This window comes from Mixophyes fleayi, chromosome 12, assembly GCF_038048845.1.
Source record: "Mixophyes fleayi isolate aMixFle1 chromosome 12, aMixFle1.hap1, whole genome shotgun sequence".
In the NCBI taxonomy this organism is placed as follows: domain Eukaryota; kingdom Metazoa; phylum Chordata; class Amphibia; order Anura; family Limnodynastidae; genus Mixophyes; species Mixophyes fleayi.
Genome location: NC_134413.1, coordinates 14567298 through 14589439, shown reverse-complemented (window position 1 = coordinate 14589439; position 22142 = coordinate 14567298). Strand labels below are relative to the sequence as shown.

Sequence of the window (22142 nt, the reverse complement as noted above, 5' to 3'; positions counted from 1 at the left end):
GGTGTACGCATGGAAATTCTAAATATTGCGGTATCGGGACTCACGCATCACAGCGGATGGAAAAGCTAATTGAATATGCCCCACAATGTAAGTCTTTCCACAGGCTTCTAGATCAGAGGTAGGCATCATGCAGTTATCCAGGTGTGAGGAACTACAAATTCCAGCATGCCTGGCCAGCCAAGGCATGCTGGAACATTTAGTTGTACACCAACTTGTGAGCTGTAACTTGCAAAGCATGCCACTATGACCCATGTCATGAGATAAGATATTTTTATAGTCTGGTACTGAATTTTTTATTTGATAAATACATCATGATAGCATTTCTGGTCTGTCTAAGCCTGCTCTAGCCGCTCCTGTTTTGTAAAACCTTTTGCATTACTTAAGTCACGCAATGCAAATAGATGTCAGAAATAATCATGTAAATAATGTGTCAGAAAGAAATGTTGATAAAATATTTTGAATCTAGTATCAGTAAAAATATAGGCTGCATTCTCATGCAAGATGGTTTATCCCACAAAATGGCCGCCTCAATTATAAAGACATTGGGCTAGATTTACTAAGCTGCGGGTTTGCAAAAGTGGGGATGTTGCCAATAGCAACCAATCACATTCTAGCTGTCATTTTGTAGAAGGTACTTAATAAATGAAAGCTAGAATCTGATTGGTTGCTATAGGCAACATCCCCACTTTTTCAAACCCGCAGCTTAGTAAATCTGGCCCATTATCTTACTGTACATTTAGTAATACAACGCAATAAAACACGTCAGACTTAATAATGGAAATAAAGGATATTTTTCTTAAAAAATAGTGCTTTCACCGTTCAGTTGACCATAAGAAAGAAAATGTATTTCTATTGTTTTGATATAGTTACATAGCAATTAACATGTCAGATGGGGGAATTAAATTGCCGGTGAAGTGGTGGGCGGACAATTACGGTACAATTATTTTTTTTCCTTGCACAAAAATGAGCAGAGATTTCTGTAAAATCTCTGCCGCAAAGTGTCTCCCGGACGTTTCGGAGACACTTTCAAGTTAATTGCATTACCCCCTTAGTCCAACCTTTTCACTTTTAAAAAAAGTTACTCTTCGACAATGGTTTTCAACCTCTCTTGATTCAATGACATACACCATAAAAATGCACAAACACATAAAGCATTATAAATATACCTTTTTTAATTGCCCTACCTAACATGGAGCATGCTTAAGTATTAAACTGTATTAACAACAAACTGTGTACTTGTTTAGAATAAAACACAGCATAATATAATTTAACATAATATAAAATCACACGGTTAGATGTCAAAGCAACAGGGGACATACACATAAACATTCCCAATTATTGTGCTACAGTCCTGGTTTTCAGAGTCAAAAAGGAGTGGGCGACGTGGCATCGGAAAATATTGGGTATGGTTTGGCTGCATAGGGTGGGGGGCTGTGGAAATGTTGCTTGGAACTAAATGATGGGTATCCATGTCACCGAAAAATAGTTGGATCAATAAATAATTCAATAATAAAGGACTGTCTGGACACGTAAGGTGATCAGAACAGCAAAAAAAGTAAACATGGGCAATATGGCCGCTGGAGCCTCATGATGAAGCAGTCTATTCTGGGCCCTGATGAAGCTCCATCTGGCTAGGTGCAGGTATGAAAGGGGGTGGGATAGCCAAGGGGGTTATTCCGGCTGGGCCACTCAGCAGCAGGCATCTTTTGATACCTGGACGCCCCAGGAAGTAGAACTCTTGCACATTATAATTGCCTTATATCTTGACCTATTTTATGAACAGCATCTACAGCTGTCACAGATCCTACTGTAGCTCTAGTGGCACCAGGCCCAATACATTGCTCTCCATTCAGACCACTCCTGGATTCAGCAGTGGAGTGGGAACTGGTTGGCATGATGACCACCCATGGGCAGGCAACTATTTATGAGGTGAACTGGAGTCCATATGCTGCTCCCTTGGCTGAGCATATGATAATAGGAACAGGAAATGGGCCGGCACCTTGGGACCTCCGCGGTCCTAAGCAGGGGCTTTGGTTCTGGGAGCTCATTCCTAGTGCAATCACTTGAACACCTAGGAACTGTCTGGAGTTCTGAAAGCATAAAAATTATGTACAGAGCTTAGACCAGAAAACAATATAACTGATTGGAGTTCTGCCTCTGCCTAGTTACTGGGGCTGGTGCAGTGACTGTTGTCTATCTGGTGATTCTCTGTATTTTGACCCTGTTCTGATCTCTGGCTGCCCGAACCTTTGGATGAATTTCTGGACCTGATGTTTTGCAGCCTGCCCTGACCCTTTTCTTGGATTTCTGGAAACTTGCCGCCTGCCCTGACCTTAGCCTAGATTTTGACCATTGAGGTTTGTAGCCGGTCCAGCCAGGATTTTTGGATATCTGACTTCTTCCTGACTACCATGACCTTTGCCTGTATCCTGTTGCCTGCTGCGAGCCCTTTCCAGTGTTGGGAGTTTTCGGTTTCGCAGACAACCTCCTACTGCCACACAGACATTGGTGTAAGTTTTACTTACTTTATCCAATGCATGGCTTCCATGGAGGCTATTCAGTTCAGTGCAAAGTCCCATGGCGGCTATTTCCAGTACCTAAAACATAGCTGATTTTTGCTTGCGCCTCTATGAGATGGGACTAAAAATCAACAATGTTTTAGGTACCGAACATTCCGCAGAATTACACCACACAAGGCTCGGATGGAACTTTGCCTGGAATTGAAAGTTTATAATGTTAGGACATGCAAAAACATGGAATAAGTAGCATTGTAAAATAGTACTGAAATGCAAATGACAATGCTAATGGTTATAGTAACCCTATAAACAATTGCTTGACACATTTACATGTATTTAAAAAAAAAATGGGCACGAGCTTTTAAGCGCATGGTTTATGATTTAATAACTTAAAATATAGGAAGTCTACAGCGCATAGGAAAGTAAATTTCCCCACCACTTTGTCTGGATTACCTTCAGATCTGATCAGATCCTGGAATTTTCACGTGTGAAAATGTTATTAGTAGCTAATCTATATAAAAGCTACTATGAGGGTTATGTTATGTGGTTATTTAAATGCCATTAATACTCCTTGTTGTATATAAAGGTAAATTGCAGGCCACTGTCACAATAATGTGAAGCAGAGCTGTGCTGCCAGTTTTCGGACACCAGGTGGCGACAGACTAATGCTTAATAATCTATTCCCTATGACACGTAATGGTATGTTCTGTCCCATCACCTATAAATAATTGGACGAGTCCATTTCACACTTTATATGGGTGTATGACATAATAGACTGATTTGGGAACAAAGACGTTCTCAGAACGCTTATGGTTCTGGAATCCCTGACCCAAGCACCGTACTGTTCCCTCATGGAAGCCTGAGCGCACTACACACCACTATATGCCCCAAACAGGCAGGTGGAACACGCCCTCTAGCGGCTAAATAGGTGGCATAGCAGGGAAGGGATGTGCCCTAGCCTTTTTTTTTTCCTAAACAACTTTATTACTACTATAAATAGGAGACTGGATCTCGTGATAGTGAGTGAGTGGGTGGAAAACAGGGGAAGTGGCGTCACATGAGCGTAGTAGTCACCGAAACTAGTGCCAGGCACGTGGTGACGTCACACAACTCGTGACTGCTCCACGTCCTTATTTGGGTGCCCATAACGGTTTAGGGCAAGGAATCAGTTTTGCCCTTACTGCAGTTCAGCATATATTGGCTGTCTCCCACTTATCTGTTATTAGACTCTATAGCTTCCCAGTTGTTGTGGCACTGTGGCTGGCAAGGTATGCTGGGACTTATAGTTCCACAATGGCTGAAGTGTCTAACTGTAAACTAAGGTGCTTTGATTTATATCCAGCACTGGACTCTTCACAATGTTATTAGTCTTAGGGGTAGATTCATTTAGACTTGAGTTGTCATTAAATATATTTATGCCATACAAATCTCCCTTTATGTATCTACCTGAGCATACATATAATACTGTGTCTGAGGGTACAGCCATTACTGACACTTATGTATAAATCGCCCCATCTCCATAGAAAAAAATTATCCTTCTTTAGAGATACATCCTAACCGCTGAACATATCCCAGAGAGAAGCTGCCTGGGGTGAAGGGCAGGGGTCTTCTGCCCCTAATCTAGTGGATTACCTTGGGCTGAGTCACTGGGCTACCTGCAAGTTTTTTACTTAAAATGTCCCTAATAGGCTGCTGAGCCAAGTCTCGTTCCCTGGGCTATAATTTGCAAGCCAGCCCCTGATCCCAGATCAATGGAACATGAGCGCAGACAAAACCTATTTAGTCAGAAAACAAATTAACTGCCCCAGTTATTATATGTTACATGTTCCCTATGGAAATACACCAGTCTGTACACAAGCAAAGGTGATGGATTGTTGTAAGTACAATCAGATAATTTTTTTCTATGCAAGATCAGACACATACATAAAGGGCGTTATGTGCATAACATATCATGTCTAATGGAAATATAACAAGGTGTTTTTAAATCTGAATATCCAATCAATAGCATTATTCCACAGTCTAGATTAGAGACTAATTTTGGGTTAGGACACCAGAATCTGATTTTGTTGAGTGGTTTCAGGAAGTGGGGTAATACCTGGTGCATCTGTTGGGTAGTAATCTAGAAGTGGTGTAATCCCTTGTGTTTCTGGTGGGTGGTATCTAGAAGTGGGGTAATCCTTTGTGTGTCTGTTGTGTGGTATCTAGAAGTGTGTGTCTGTTGTGTGGTATCTAGAAGTGGGGTAATCCCTGGTGGTGTTTGGTGGGTGGCATCTAGAAGTGGTGTAATCCCTTGTGTGTCTGTTGTGTGGTATCTAGAAGTGGTGTAATCCCTGGTGTGTCTGTTGGGTGGCATCTAGAAGTGGTGTAATCCCTGGTGTGTCTGTTGGTTGGTATCTAGAAGTGAGGTAATCCCTTGTGTGTCTGGTGGGTGGTATCTGAAAGTGGGGTAATCCCTGGTGGCTCTGTTGGGTGGTATCTAGAAGTGGGGTAATCCCTGGTGGCTCTGTTGGGTGGTATCTAGAAGTGGGGTAATCCCTGGTCTGTGGCATCTAGAAGTGGCGTAATCCCTAGTGTGTCTGTTGAGCGGTATCTAGAAGTTGGGTAATCCCTGGTGGCTCTGTTGGGTGGTATCTAGAAATGGGGTAATCCCTGGTGGATGATATATAGAGGGGGTATCCCCTGGTGGGTGATATTCCAGCAGAGGGGTAGCTCCTGGTGTGCCTGTTGGGTGATATACAGAGGGGTTACCCCTGCTGGGTGATATTCTGGCACAGGGGGTAACCCCTGGTAGGTGATGTACAGAGGGAGGTAACCCCTGGTAGGTGATGTACATAGGGGGTATACCCTGGTGGGTGATGTACAGAGGGGGGTAACCCTTGCTGGGTGATATTCCGGCACAGGGGGTATCTCCTGGTGGGTGATGTACAGAGGGGGGGTAACCCTTGCTGGGTGATATTCCGGCACAGGGGGTATCTCCTGGTGGGTGATGTACAGAGGGGGGGTAACCCTTGCTGGGTGATATTCCGGCACAGGGGTATCTCCTGGTGGGTGATGTACAGAGGGGGGGTAACCCTTGCTGGGTGATATTCCGGCACAGGGGTATCTCCTGGGCTATCCCTCGGCTGGCACTGCCCGCTGTAGATGAGGCCACCTCTCCCGGGTGTGGGGTGTAGGGCACCTCCCGGTCTGGGTGAGGCGGGTTAGGCCCCAGGGGGAGGCGGTCTCTCCTCTCTCTCTCCTCCTCCCAGTGTCCGGGCGGTACGAGCCGCATCTCTCCTCAGTCTGCATCGGGCTCTCAGCTGCCTCCATCTCGTCTCATTGTTTGTGGTCTCCTCAGGACATGGGACCGGGGCCATGGCCGGCCTCCCCCAGCGGTGACCTGCACCGAGGAGCCCCCGAGCAGTGACCCCAGGCAGACCCCCCAGACAGCCCCGGAGCATGGAGCACAGCACCAGCCGGCCCAGCGCCGACATCCTCCGCAAGAACCCGCAGCAGGACTTCGAGCTCATCCAGAGGGTGGGAAGCGGCACCTATGGGGACGTCTATAAGGTGAGATATATATATATAGTACATAGCTGTAACTTCTCCCCATCACTCTGTAGCACAGTGTAATAACCATGTTACTGCATGACACATCCTGAGCACAATGCAGACATTATACAATATATATATATATATATATATATATATATATATATATAGTACATAGCTGTAACTTCTCCCCATCACACTGTGGCACAGTGTAATAACCATGTCACTACACATCCTGAGTACTCCAGCACAATGCAGACATTATACAATATTAAATATATATATAGTTACTTGTATCCATCGCTCCTGACAACACATATTCCACATCACTGATGACTTCTCTGCACTAACTTCTTAAAGTACTTGTTTTACTTTTAAGTACTGACATACATGTGTATGACAGAGGTGTGGGACCTCAGTCTCATTTTTTTGGGGGGGGGGGGGGGGGGGTGTCCACTGAGCAATACATTATATTGGGGGCTACCTTTTTGTGGGGTCCCACATCAATGGCACAATGACATCCCACCTTGAGCTTATGGTGAGCTTTTCCTGCTGACATATTTTTCAGGTGAAAACCTTTTATATGTCACTTACAATGCATAATTAATATGATTTACTTAAGTTAACTATGTTTATTATATTACTATAGGTCCACAGAGGCTATCTGCTGTATCTGAGAATGTACACAGCGTATTACAGTGTAGTCTTTGGCAACCTAAGGGTTACTTTATTGTACTTTTCACAGCTCATTAGAGTGGCATTAGCAAGGGTTAAATATGTTTTGTTTTTTTCTTTTTGTTGCAAGTGTCTTCTTTAAACCACATACACACTGGTGTTAACACACACATACATTTTTACTTGCATTGAGGTCATTGTAGGTGTTCCTGCCATACCCCCCAAATACTAGAACAAGAAAGATTCCGAAAAATGAAAAATTCTGAAAAAGATTTGTTGGTATCACTAAAAGTTTGTGTGTGTATATGTGTATATATATATATATATATATATATATATATATATATATATATAGAGCACATTTTTAAGACGTATTTTATTGTGGTTACCATGAATCTTGTCTCTTGGGCCTCTTGGTTGGTTGGTTATAGCCAGCTGTAAGTGCTTTCTAGGCAGTAACATTCTTAAGTAGCACTATCGCTGAAGATTAATATTCACTCCCGTGCAAACACGCATGCATGCTTTCTGAAAGTGCACGAAGAGTTAAAAACTTGTTTGTCATGTCTGTGGGAAGGCTGTGTACACTTATTTTTTTGTGTCACAAGTCAAGATCTGCTACCAGAAAGCACATTTTAGCATGCAAAGTTATTAAATGAGGCATATAATGACTCCAGAGTACCTCAGTGATTTATTCTAAACAATCTTGATTGGTGGGATATGTATCTGGACCTCGTATACCACCTTATTTCTTTCTAAACCATAGCACCAGACATATGTCAAATGTTAGTACTGAAATAATGTACTGTCTGGGGAATGTGCTCCCCCTTTGGTTGCACCCCCATTATAAAACAACCCTGCTTGGCACAAAAGTGCATTATCGTTTTTTAATTTCATTAAATGCCACTCTCCACTTAACACCACCCTTGCAATAGTTTGGGCCTGTGTCTTGAGCTGGCATATAAAAAGACATTGTCTGTGTCATGTATAACTTACAATTTCATGTTCACAAGATGAATTCTGTTAAAGATGTAAATACAGTACGAGATTTGGGTGTTCAAAGGGAATCTGAGGACCAGTGTGGCTCAATATCTGTTTGTGTGCAGCCTCAGAGTGACAAGTAGTGATCGTTCTGCCCAGTAAGATTAACATTTCTAGCTGGCCTGTTCATTCTGCAGCTCTCCGGCTGTTGTTGAACTGCAAGACTGGCAGTGCAGGCTGGAACTTGTAGTTCCACAGCAGTTGGAGAGCTGAAGGTTGCCAACTTGTGATCTATAGAAAATGTCTGAAAAATGTTTGGGCTTGCATTAACAGGTTAGACGCTATGGCTGCTCAGCCTCTCGGATATGTGTTTTTGTCATCTAATATTGTTGAACCATGTGGTAAAATGATTTCAACAAATGTTAGATGTTTTATGAAGGCACATAATCTATTGCCATTTTTGCAACCCCCTGGGGTATTCCACATGTTTTTACCAATGAATTAAATGGAGAAATTGAGTTCGACCATTTAATTTAGCCTTTGCATAAAGTGTCATTTTTTTTAAATTCATGAACTGGTGGAATTATCCATTTAGGACACAATATGACACGTGTGTAACACCTAATCGTTATGGTGGATAGTGCAAGGAAATGCAGCTTTGACTTCTATGTGAAAGACCTATTCTTTAGTGTGACATTTTTAAATACCTTTGTGTCTTTATTTCTGTTTGTTTTTTTGTTTTTTAATCAGTGAAACTATTTATTCCTTTGCATGGTGATAACAGTTAATTATAGTGCTTTTACTAAAAGTCTCTGTTTAGGTAAGATAACATGGTCTATTTGATGCATCTGAGAGTCATAATATTATACCTGTGGTTTTGCAGTGCAATAGATATTCCCCAAAGAATCAAAGTATCAAGTGACCCTTTAAAAAGTTTTGTTGTGGGTCTGGTTTCATGCCTCAATAACTCAAATATAGCCTACAGTAGTGTTCGCTATCACAGATAGTGGCTACTTTATTAGGCACACCTTTCTAGTACTATGAAGACACCCTTTTGCCCCCAGAACAACCTGTATTCTACATGGAATGGATTCAACAAGGGGCTGGATACATTCCTTAGAGATTCTGGTTCCTGGTGACACGAAAGCATCACGCAGTTGCAGTATATCTGTTGGCTGCTCGTTAATGCCGCAATTCTCCTGTTCCATCACATCCCAAAGGTGCTGGATTGAGATCTGGTGAGTGTGGAGACCATTGGAGTACACTGAACTCATGGTCATGTTTGTGGAACCAGCTTTAGGTGAAATAACCATTAGAAGATGGGTAGGCTGTGGCCATAGGGAGGTACACATGGTCAGCAATAATATTCGGGTAGGCTGTGGCATTTAAATGATGCTCAGTTTGTATGAAGGGACCTGAAGTGCCAAGAAAACATGCACCACTACACCACCACCAGCCTGCACCCGTTGACACAAAGCAGGATTGGTCCATGGATTTATGTTGATTACTCCAAATTCAGACCCTGCTATCTGGATGTCGCAGCAGAAATAAAGATTCGTCAGACCAGGCGACGTTTTGCCAATTTTCAACTGTTTGGTTTTGGTGAGCCTGTGCCCACTGTAGCCTCTGTTTCCTGTTCTTAGCTAGCAGGGGTGGAACCCAGAGTGGTCTTCTGCTGCTGTAGCCCATCCACGTCAAGGTTCGACGTACTGTACATTCAGAGATGCTCTTCTGTTGTAACGCATGATTATGTGAGTTACTATCACCTGCCTGTCAGCTTTAACCAATCTGACCATTTTCCTCTGACCTCTCTCTTTTACACTGTGTTTTAGCCCACAGAGCTGCCGCTCACTGGTTGTTTTCTTTTATTTTGTGCGCCATTCTCCGTAAACTCTAGAGACTGTTGTGCGTGAGCACCCCCTGGAGATCAACAGTTTCTGAGATACTCAAACCACCCCACGTCTGGCACCAACAATCATTCCATAGTCAATGTCACTTAGATCACATTTCTTCCCCATTGTGATGTTGACATTATATATTGTATGTGTATGAATATTCTCCCTTGTGTTTGCATCAGTTTCCTCCCACAGTCCAAAAACATATTAGTAGGTTAGTTGGTTTCTAACAAAATGTACCTTATTGTGTGTGCTAGAGAATTTAGAATGTAAGCTCCAATGGGGCAGGGACTGATGTGAATGGCTGCATATTCTCTGTACAGAGCTGCCTAATATGATTGGCGCTATATATAGATAAATGATCATAATAACTTTGGTTAAGCCCGCACAATGGCTACCTCCATGGACTGTGTGTAAGTGTTAGTCTGCTTTAGGAAATTTGTTTAGATCATTGAACTTTGAAAACAATCTATGCTTTCTGCTTTACTTTTACATCCTCTGAGAAAAATAATTAATTTACAAAACATAACGCTTATGAAATTCAATTTGCATAATATTTTGAAAGGACCTCAGATGGCAGTTATTTTAAGGTAAATATAGACAAAATACATTCCTAGTCTTTTTCTGTAATATGCTTTCTCCCATATAAATAGTTTTCTAGATTTGTCTGCTGCACGGGGCTATAGAACATTAGAATTATAATTTATAGACAGCCTAGCAGTAGCCTAGGACAAGGCCAAGCCATGCGTGCTACCTTCTGGAAGATGCATTGAAGTAGGATTTGTTACCCATCAACCTATAACCATGTACTGTCCAAAAGATTGTGATTTATTAATTGCAGGGGACTCGTTTTAATTTTGTACTGCTGTTCTGAAGAACTTTTAATTTACTGGCCTTTTAGATGGCAGCGTAATATTTATTTAAACAACCATGTTTTGTTGAACACAAATTGTGCAGAATATCTCGTACATAACAATCCGTATTAGCCAAAACACTGAATTTTTAATTAATGCATTGTATTTGTAAAGGTTTGTCGTCACATGCGCTGGGGAACTAGGTAAAGATGCATAAAAGCTTTTGTGTGCTTTAAAAATGCACTTTTCGTGCCTGTCTGTTTTACTAATGCAGTTTTTGTACTGGTAGCTTGCGCTAGCACATGAGAAATAGGGCGTTCTTTTAAACACAGTGGGCCTGATTCATTAAAGAAAGTTAAGCAAAAAATTGAGTAAGTTTTCTTGCTCAAGTTTTCTGGACAAAATCATGTTACAATGCAAGGGGTGCAAATTAGTTTATTATTTTGCACATCAGCAAAATACAGTCTGTTTTTTTTCTCATGTAGCACACAAATACTTGATTGCTTATTTGGACACTGAAATTTAAAGTTGATCTAGTACATGTCCTACCCCAAATATAAATTTGTCCCCTCATTTTAAATTTACCTCCCCCATCCAATGCAACATGGTTTTGCCTTACTTGCTTACTTTTGCTTAACTTTCCTTAATGAATCAGGCCCAGTATTAAAAATGTAAGATGCAATGGTGGGAACAGCACTATTAATTCTTATTTGTTTTAACTCAATGCACTTTTTATGCTTTTATTAACCCATTAAAAGTGCAGCAAAAAAAAAAAAAAGCAAATAGATGGGAACAACCCTAAATGGAATTTTATTTTGCAAATAATTAGTTAATGGATCATGATTCCTGCACATTTCCTCTCTTACACACTGCCTGCTAGTGGAAGTTCTATCCTTATCCATCTCTACAGAATGCCGCTTGGGCCTTAAACACTGCAAACCATACGTAATGTGTTCAGAAACTGTTACATGATTCACAAACTGACAATGATTCATCACGTTGTTTACTTTCTTTCCAGTATGTACATTTTTTTTTTTATTGTACATTTTTATTTTTTTCACACTTAATGGTGTATTTATTAAAGACCTGAAATGCCATATTCGCCTGCGATTCTTTGCACTTTGCCCATTTCCCCATGAGGTTTGCCACCAGCCTTGCCACCTCTGCATGAAGAAGCCTCTTTAACAAGTATTGCAGCGGAACTTCTCAGCTTCAATGCCTGTTCTGTTATAATCATGTCAGCATGGGAATAACAGACCAAGCATGAAGAAAATGAATGAAGCATGTACTATAATTCATTTATGTTTAAATATATCGTTTACATTTTTCAAATAAGTGAAATCCTTTTGGTGTTTTTTTTTCTTAAACGTTCTAACATTTTTTTTTTTACTAAGTCAAACTAAAGTTCAAATCTTGGCTTCCACTGCGCACGTGCAAACTAGCTCATATGCATCTGCAACAACTGGGCCAGCAAAGGGGTAAGTTGACTCTTACCACTACGGGCCAGTATTACTCAGCTGCTTTGGCGATATTTTTATTTATTCATTTATAAATTATATTTATGTCTTTGGACCGAAGGCATAATAAAATTGTTCCCTGTGATAAACTCTCCTCCCTGTTCACATCTTAGCACGTGCTAAAATTCAGCACGCTAACCACGTTACCTATGAGACTGCAAGCAAATGGCTGAAGCCTTTCAAACTTCAGAGTTCTGTGCAGTAGCCTGTTGTTGTCCATTCCGAATAGGGCACAATGTGAATGCTCTGCCTACCCACACACTCAACAATAAATTTTTTAATTGATGTGGCACACAGTATATTGAGCTTAGTTAAGTATAAATACTTATTTAAAGTGTGTTTTTTGTAGCTCCGTAATCCCCATTTGCTTTGCAGATCTTGACAACCAGTGTTTACCAAGTTTTTGATAGAGAAAATCCTTTTAGAAGCTGTTGGGTAACCGCTAGTAGTATTGCACAGGGATTATTGTTGCTGCTGTCTGTCTGCGCTGGTCTTGTAAGAGGAGGACCCTCCAGCCAATAAATTCTTTCCTGCAGCGAGTACCTTTTAAAGAGCAAATGAAAAAAGCAGATGTGAGGAGTCCTTGGAAAAGTGCTCTGTGGCTGACAAGTTTCTTGGCACCTCCATCCCACTTATTATTTTTGGCGTTGTCAAACAAGTTTGGTTTGATAATTACACAGGGGAAAATGAGCCTTGCCCAACCACCCTCCCTTTAACCCATTCACTTTCCAGCTTATAGCTATATACCTCTTGGTGCCCCCTCTGCCAGGGTCTTGTATACCTCTGCCAGGGTCTGTATACCTCTGCCTGCCCCCCTGTTGCCAGGGTCCTATATATCTCTACCAGGGTTCTGTACACCTCTGCCTTCCCCCCTATTGCCAGGGTCCTGTATACCTCTGCCTGCCCCCCTGATGCCAGGGTCCTATATATTTCTGCCAGGATTCTGTATACCTCTGCCTGCCCCCTTGATGCCAGGGTTCTGTATACCTCTGCCTGCCCCCCCCCCTGATGCCAGGGTTCTGTATACCTCTGCCTGCCCCCCCCCCTGATGCCAGGGTTCTGTACACCTCTGCCTGCCCCCCCCCCCGATGCCAGGGTTCTGTACACCTCTGCCTGCCCCCCTCTGCAAGGGTTCCTATATACCTCTGCCTGCCCCCCCTGATGCCAGGGTTATGTACACCTCTGCCTGCCCCCCCTGATGCCAGGGTTCTGTACACCTCTGCCTTCCCCCCTATTGCCAGGGTCCTGTATACCTCTGCCTGCCCCCCTGATGCCAGGGTCCTATATATTTCTGCCAGGATTCTGTATACCTCTGCCTGCCCCCTTGATGCCAGGGTTCTGTACACCTCTGCCTGCCCCCCCCCTGATGCCAGGGTTCTGTACACCTCTGCCTGCCCCCCCCTGATGCCAGGGTTCTGTACACCTCTGCCTGCCCCCCCGATGCCAGGGTTCTGTACACCTCTGCCTGCCCCCCTCTGCAAGGGTTCCTATATACCTCTGCCTGCCCCCCCTGATGCCAGGGTTATGTACACCTCTGCCTGCCCCCCCTGATGCCAGGGTTCTGTACACCTCTGCCTGCCCCCCTCTGCCAGGGTTCCTATATACGTCTGCCTGCCCCCTGATGCCAGGGTTCTGTATACCTCTGCCTGCCCTCCCTGATGCCAGGGTTCCTATATACCTCTGCCCGCCCTCCCTGATGCCAGGGATACCACAGCTGGCTTCTGTCGGGCGTGTGTGAGTGTAGGTGAATCCGTGTTCTTCCTGGTCACAGATGTATTTTCCATCACATTCCTGCACAGAAACTTGCCCAGAGAAATAAAAGACCTGGTAGTGGCGAGATCACCGACTGTGGAACATTTTATATTTCCTGTAACATTAACCTGTGACCACTTCACCTAAGACTATTGGATGATTTATATTTTATTTTAACTGTATGGCAAGGAAAATGTACAAGCATAGCTTAGCACAGATCATTCGGAATTCCTGCATATTTTAATTCTTCAGTACAAATGTCATCTGTATACTGCTGGCTTCTACAGAATGTGATTAACTGTTTGCTGTAGACTGCAACCCCCAGTGGACTAAAATAATGTCCCTTTATAAATGGTGTTTTAATCCTGTTTCCCTTTCTTATTTTTAAATATGTTTTTATAGATAACTATATAATAATATGCTTATTGTAGGATTTTCCGTATTTTCTAGTACGGTGTTACAAAGTGTGCTTGCAGGCTCATCCTGTAGACCGCAGTTCTTTCACTCCCTGTCCCTTATCCTTTGTTTCTTCACAGAACCCACCTGTGAGTCTTATTCTTGAATGTTGAACCAATCACAGTACAATTGCCTTGCACATATGGCCTATTAGCAAGGCATACATATACCAAATAAAGGTCATATTATGACATATAACCAGTGGTAGAGGTGGGCTGGTATACCACACACCCACATCTCCTGCTACCTTCATTGTAACACTATCGTATTCCATTCACTTTCATTCTCCATTCCGCCACTTTTAAATTTCCACTTCAACCACTGCATGTAACCAACTTCTACAGCACCAAAAGATATGAGGAGCTTGTTTATAGCCTACGCAGAGTGTTGCCATAATCTGTGTGTGTTGTGTCAGGATTCGGTGCACAGATTCCAGGATGTAATTTCCCCGTCACTATACTATTTACCTGCTTCACCTTGTGACTTGCTGAACACACTTTATCTGTAATCTGTTATTTTTCTTCCATTTTAGCTTATCACAGAAAGCTCTTATTCCACCTAGGACATTATATTATTACTAGTATTATAATCATTATTATGGGTAGGAGATAAACATCACCTCTTTGGTGATGCTGCTGATGTATTTTGTAATTAAGGTAAACTGACAAGTAGTTGTTGTAATAATCTCAGTTTGAGAGTATTATTCAGTAGTTGCTCAGTGACAACTGCTATATTTCTATGAGAGTCCATCCCCCATCCCTTGTCATTCTGATCAGGTGGGATACTTTTAATAGCAATGTATGTTACAGCAGACACTTTTTTTTTACCTCCGGTATACATACATTTTCTGAAACAATGGATTTCTGTTATTCATCATCCTCATCATCATCATCACCGTTTATTTATATAGCGCCACTGATTCCGCAGCGCTGTACAGAGAACTCACATCAGTCCCTGCCTCCCTTTGGAGCTTACAGTCTAAATTCCCTAACATACACACACAGACAGACAGACAGACACACAGACTAAGCTCAATTTTGATGGCAACCAATTAACCTACTAGTATGTTTTTGGAGTGTGGGAGGAAACCGGAGCACCTGGAGGAAACTCATGCAAACACGGGGAGAACATACAAACTCCACACAGATAAGGCCATGGTCAGGAATTGAACTCATGACCCCAGCGCTGTGAGGCAGAAGTGCTAAGCATTTAGCCACCGTGCCGCCCTATTGTTATTGAATTCTAATGTAGACCCTATTATAGGGTCGACCGTTCTAATGTAGACCCTATTATTGGGTCGACCATTCTAATGTAGACCCTAGTATTGGGTCGACCATTCTAATGTAGACCCTAGTATTGGATTGACCATTCTAATGTAGACCCTAGTAATAGGTCGACCATTCTAATGTAGACCCTAGTAATGGGTCGACCATTCTAATGTAGACCCTAGTATTGGGTCGACCATTCTAATGTAGACCCTAGTATTGGGTCGACCATTCGAATGTAGACCCTAGTATTGGGTCGACCATTCGTATGTAGACTAGGGATGTGCATCGGCCACTTTTGGTGTCTCGTGTTTTGTGTTCGGATTTGTTTCGCAAAACACCCGACGAAAGGTTTTGGTTCGGATTTAAGGTTTTGGATTCGGATTTATTTTGAAAAAAACATAAAAAGTGCTAAAAACCAGTTTTGTGGTTTTTTTTTTTTACTCCTACGCTATTATTAACCTCAATAACATTCAATAACAATCATTTCCACAAATTTCCAGTCTATTTTGAACACCTCACAATATTGTTTTTAGGCCAAAAGGTTGCACCGAGGTAGCTTGAGCACATAATGCCAAAAAAAGAGGTACAAGATGGAATTGTTCTGGGCCCTCCCTCCCACCCCTCGCGAGATTCAACGCGAGACTTGGACGACAGAGCCTCGTTTTCAATTTTTTGCCCGCCGGAAATATCCGAACAGTGCTCGGATCCCGTTCAGATCCGCACTGTTCGGGTGGGCTCGGATTAGCGGAATCCGAGCCCGCTCATCTCTAATGTAGACCCTAGTAGTGGGTCGACCATTCAAATGTAGACCCTAGTATTGGGTCGACCATTCTAATGTAGAACCTAGTATTGGTTCGACCATTCGAATGTAGAACCTAGTATTGGGTCGACCATTCGAATGTAGAACCTAGTATTGGGTCGACCATTCGAATGTAGAACCTAGTATTGGGTCGACCATTCGAATGTAGAACCTAGTATTGGGTCGACCATTCTAATGTGTAGACCCTAGTAATGGGTCGACCATTCTAATGTAGAACCTAGTATTGGGTCGACCATTCGAATGTAGAACCTAGTATTGGGTCGACCATTCTAATGTAGACCCTAGTATTGGGTCGACCATTCGAATGTAGACCCTAGTATAGGGTCGACAATAATATCTCTAACCCTTACCCTATCCCTAACCATATAATACTGTCTACATTTCAATTGTCGTCCTACTAATACTGTCTACCTTCTGAATGTCAGCCAAATGTTGTAAACTTCTGAATGTCGACCAAATGAATCTCTAGCCGCTGACTGCATAGCCTGATGAATGTTAGTCAGGCAGCTCCTTAGTGATGTCACTGATTACTGGCAAATTGAGTGGCTGCATACGGGTTCAGCCCACAAGATGGATACTCCTGTTGTATGTAGGTGATCGGTTTATAGTGCAGCATATTTTAAGAGACATCACCATGACCGTTCCACAGCCGGGTCACTAAGTCTCACGTAAGCCAGGAAAGCTTTTCATTTTCACGCATGGATAACCTATTGCAGAAAAATAAAGATGGAACTTCATGTGTAATGATGCTGTAAATTGTGACCCATTTCTCTCTCAAATTTCTGATGTCGGAATTTTGCTCCATTTAAACTGAACTAACCCTACAGAAAGACCAGACGTGTTCCTTTCTTGTGTGGGGAGAAAACGGGCCGATCTTCCTGGTGCAAAAGTTCACATACCGTTGTCTAAAATATCACTGACATTTCTTCCTGTAACAGTCTGTGAAGAGACAGAGGGCAATCATAATACACAGTATTTAAACATCTTGGTTCTGGATTCTCGTAAGAGAATCTTGCAATGAAATATTATTTTTTAGTTTACATAAACACTAGGGGCCTGATTCATTATGAAAAGTGTTAGAGTGGAATTGTATGATTATTGATTTAATATCTATCATGTGCTAAGCTTTAGATGCTAATATGTTATGCTATGACTTTAAGAGAAATTAAGCAGATATTATTTTCAGTTTAAAAAGACAAATTATTCAAGGTTGGCCACGCAGCGCCATGTTCCCATCAACGAAAACATTCCAAGAACATGTAGCAACGTTCTTGATAAGATAAAACCCAAGGACTCAAAGATGGGGGCAGCACAAGGATATTGGCGAAAAGTCTGGAAAGAGATAACACACAAAGAAGAAAGAGTTGTTTGATCTTTGATGTAAAACTGAACTATATATATTGTTAATTGATTTTCTCTCATTATTTTACTGTCTTATAATTGGTTGTTCAGAATCTATACCCCTAGACTTACATGTATAAAAATAAGCGCTGAAGTGGTCTCAAATTGGAACAGAATAAAGCTGCTCAGCATTATATCATACAGGTGTTGAGTATTTTCTGTTCACCAGTCAACTGAAAACAAAGAAAGATCTGACTGACATTGAAGGTGCTTGATAGAAGTATCGGTGAACCCCGATACCCCAACAAAAGTAAAGCAAATAAAATGAGCAACTTTGCACCTTGGCAAAACCATGTTACATTGGAGGGGGAGGTAAATTTAAATTGCGATGGCAGATTTATAGCTTGGATAGGGCATGTCCTAGATCAACTTTAAATTTCAGTGTAAAAATAAAGCTATCAAGTATTTGTGTGCTACATGAAAAAACAGCCAGTATTTAACTTATGTGCAAAATAATAAACTAATTTCCACCCCTTGCATTGTTTGCACTGTTATATTTCTAAAATGAATCAATAACATACAATAAAGTTACCAATTCCATCAATGGCAAACTAGAAAATCAGTGTTTTTGTTACATTCTTGTTATCCCTAATAATGTTAGGATATCTAATGCATACTTTTACAAATATTTGATTTGCTATTTCATATAGCATTCTATGTTTTATTTTATTTTTACTTATGTTTTTTTTCTCTTTTTATTTTGTTTATTGTATAATTTGTTAAACTGCAGTTAAACTTCCTGTGTTTGCCCAAAGGTTTCAGACATTGGTTTCCCTTGTGGTTAACATATTAATGCCTTTATGCAGTATGAGGGTCAGTAAACAGTATATCATTGGTTCATATTTATGTTTAATTACAGATTAAAAGACTGTTACATATTGTCTATAAAACCTGCTTAAAACACTACACTTTTGATGGCTTTGTTTTTTTTTAAACAATTATCCCAACATTTTATCTCTGCATTTGGAAATTTACCAACTCGTTACCTTTTTTTATGTTCAATCTTGACGGCTTGCTAGTTTTTATTGTACATCAAAACACTAAGTAGCAGGGTTGCTGCTGATTATTTGATAGTGTCTGTAGCCCATAGAGGCTTCTGGGAAAATAGATCAGGTGATACCCACCTGCTGGGCAAGACTTTTATAAGGACACAGTGGACTCTGCAATTCAATATCTATAACACCTATTAAAACATTGATCAGTCCTGTTTCCCACATGCAGTAAATAGTCTGGACACTTCCCCTGGAAACCCTGTAATTATCTTTATTAGAGAACCATCTAGTTAATTTTGCGCTAGTGGTATTACAGGGAAAACCTACTGCGAGCCGTCCTGAGTGATTCAATAGACACCTAACTACGGAGACACTGAATCTTTCGATGCTGAGAGCCACGGTGGGATTCAGGTACACCAATCACAGTACAAAATACTTTTTCTTAATCGCCAGATTATATTGGGCTGTAATGGTATAGGAATGTTGGAATAACTCTTATTGCATCTGAGTAATGACTGCTGAAAAGGACTACAGTATATAATATTCTCTGCTTAAAGCAGTATCGTCCAGAGTATGAGTACATTCCACATTTGATTCCTCGACAGTTCTCTTGTTTTTACCATCAATGCCAGACTTGCAATGGCTTTTGTTGCCTCCAGGGCTTCACACGGCAGCAATGTTGGTATTAGCAGTCAGCAATGACTTTTGTTCCCTCCAGGGCTTCACACGGCAGCAATGTTGGTATTAGCAGTCAGTAAAAGGACTTGTTACAATGCACCCATAGACCCACTGCAGGAACTCATGCAGTGGCTCATTCCTGACATGCTCTTACATTATTACCAACTTAGACAAGCCTATATGGTGCAATATTAAGGTAATCCTGTAAATCTACACACATGCGGCTTAGATGACGCATACTGGTCCTCGAACTTATCTAAACTTGTGACTACAGCTTCTATGTGGCTTAGTAAAGCACAAAATATGACATTCCCAAAGATTACATTGCGGTTGAGGTAGACCTCACAAGTTTCAAAGAATTAGAGGAAGTCCTAGAGCTACCTAAGCAACTTAAAGCAGCAATACCATTCAATAAAATGAAGTGTTTTTTTTCTTTTGCACATAAATTCACTGTGGAAGGCTGTAAAAAAAAGCTTTGGAATAACCATTTTCCTTGGTTTGTTTCTTCAGTATGCTGTTAATGGTTTATAGTTGAGGCAGCCACAGTCACATGGTACATGATGTGACGAGCAGAGAGGTTTTGGATTGATCCTCTGAGCTCTTTCTGTACTTGTACACTGTTTCTAACTCAAGACATAGGGCTAGATTTACTAAGCTGCGGGTTTGAAAAAGTGGGGATGTTGCCTATAGCAACCAATCAGATTCTAGCTTTCATTTATTTAGTGCTTTCTACAAAATGACAGCTAGAATCTGATTGGTTGCTATAGGCAACATCCCCACTTTTTCAAACCCGCAGCTTAGTAAATCTAGCCCATAGTGTATGTGTTTGTGTGTGTGTGTATGTACATGTGTGTGTATGTGTATATAATTATTTGTATAAAAGTACACCCATTGTCTATGCTCAGCTCACAGAACAGCTGCTTTCAGTACAGAGGCAAAAACAAAACAACAGTTTAAAGAAGGATAAGTAACACTGTTTGTAAATTGGTGTTATCAATTTCTACCTTCATCTGGGTATCCCAGGAACATATCTAATGAGCCAGTGTTCTGCAGTTGGGCACTGAGATGTCCGCTGCTGATCCCATAAACTTAATTTAATCCAGTGACCAAGGGACAGTCATACCCAGCCCTCAGGAAGCACTCAGGGGCAACACTTGTTTGGAAGACATGCAAATTAAGGGCACTGCAGCCAGATAATGGTACTATAATTACCCCGTAAAGCATAGACGTATTGTCCACAGTTGTCATTAGCTGAGTATACAGATGTAAGATTTAGTTATAGTAACAGGCTGATGGTTATTAATCTAGAATGGGCACATCAAAGTGGTGTTTTTTGGAACCTTATGTGACCCTCGCGATTACTGGCAACAAAAAAAACAAGTCTGGATAAGCCACAAATCCTGTTGTGAATAGTAAAATACGCCATTCTACCGTTTATTCCTTCTTCAGGCCCCTTTCTATCAGCTCTACTAGTGGACTCGGGGAATGAAAAATGGGAGTTTGACAATATATGAATATATTGGGAAAATTACATTAAGCACGATGTTCTGTACAATGTTTGGGTTGTAAAACATTGCTTATTTTTGCTTGCACCTCACAGAGGTACAAGCAAAAATTAGCAATAGTTTATGCACCATACGGAAATGCACATGGGAGACTCCAACCGGACCTTGCGCTTAATTGAAACTGCCCCATAATGTGTGTAATTTATTTCTCTATTGTACATCACTGTGTAATATTTTGATATTTTATATAATGTACAACCCAATGTTGAAAGTGCAAACCCATGTAACTATGACATGTGTCTCTTCAATATAAATCACTCTGGGAGAAGCTGCTTTTATACACTTTGCTAAGTTCCATGCAATTACCATGGCAACCAAAGTCGCCTGACATATAGGGGGCAGAGATGTGTCCCCCCTCCTTCCTCTGCCACCACTTGACTACTAAGGATCGTGCTAACTCACTGGCCCACAAGGCGGAAGAGGTTTTATTACCTGTCTGTTCTGCCTCAGAATCCCTTTACCTCACCTGTCAGTCTTATATACAGGTGATTTGTCCTCTCACAATACAGTAGCCTGGGGGCATGGCCTAGTGACAAGGAATTTGTGGCATCTAATGAATACTAAAAGCAATGACTCCACACTTATATGTGACCGTTATGGAGATCACTGTTCATACAGATGTTGTTGTTTACAGTTTCTATGAGTGTATTAACATAACCTTTACATTGCATATTAATATTTATAGTACTTATTAAACAATTTTGACAGGAATATTAGTATATTATATAGTAAAATTCTTCTATCATAGACCACGCACATGTTGGGCCAAAACAGTCAAATATCTATTATATGTCAGAAACTGATCAAGTATGCAACAAATGTAGGAAGCTGACTGTGTGAGTGTGAGAGAGAGATAAAGGCTTGAGGCAGATTCTCTGCAATCTTTGAATGTCAGAGAATGTCTTTTAAAAAACTTAAAAAAAAAAAAAAAAGTGTCCTGTTTTGAGAAGCAACATAGTTGTGACGTGTCCTTCAGGTGATTTCCATGCAAATCATGTACCGAAGGGGAAATTCATCAGTTTTCCAGTGTTTTTATAGTACTTGATTGATTTGTGATAATGCTGTTTGCAGGAAACATGTAATGCTTTAATCCAAAGGAGTGTTTCTCAAACTTTGTCACAAGCAACCTGGAATCTAGGTGAGCCTAGTTTATTAACCTGTGGCTGGAAGACCTGTTGTCCAGTAACAATTGAGTGGGCATTTGTTGCCCAGGGGTCTTTAATTTGGGAGAGCACCCCTCTGTT

At 41.3% G+C, this 22142-nt stretch overlaps 1 protein-coding gene across 2 annotated transcripts in view; it reads left to right on the top strand.

The window, feature by feature from the left end:
• Nucleotides 1–5754: 5754 nt before the first annotated feature.
• MAP4K5 (mitogen-activated protein kinase kinase kinase kinase 5) overlaps nucleotides 5755–22142 on the top strand; it is a 64605-nt gene continuing 48217 nt past the window's right edge. For both annotated transcript variants that reach the window (XM_075192435.1, XM_075192434.1), the window contains exon 1: nucleotides 5755–6065. In XM_075192435.1, coding sequence (XP_075048536.1) covers nucleotides 5955–6065 — 111 coding nt within the window. In that variant the 5' untranslated portion in view covers nucleotides 5755–5954. The remainder of the gene's footprint in view (nucleotides 6066–22142) is intronic.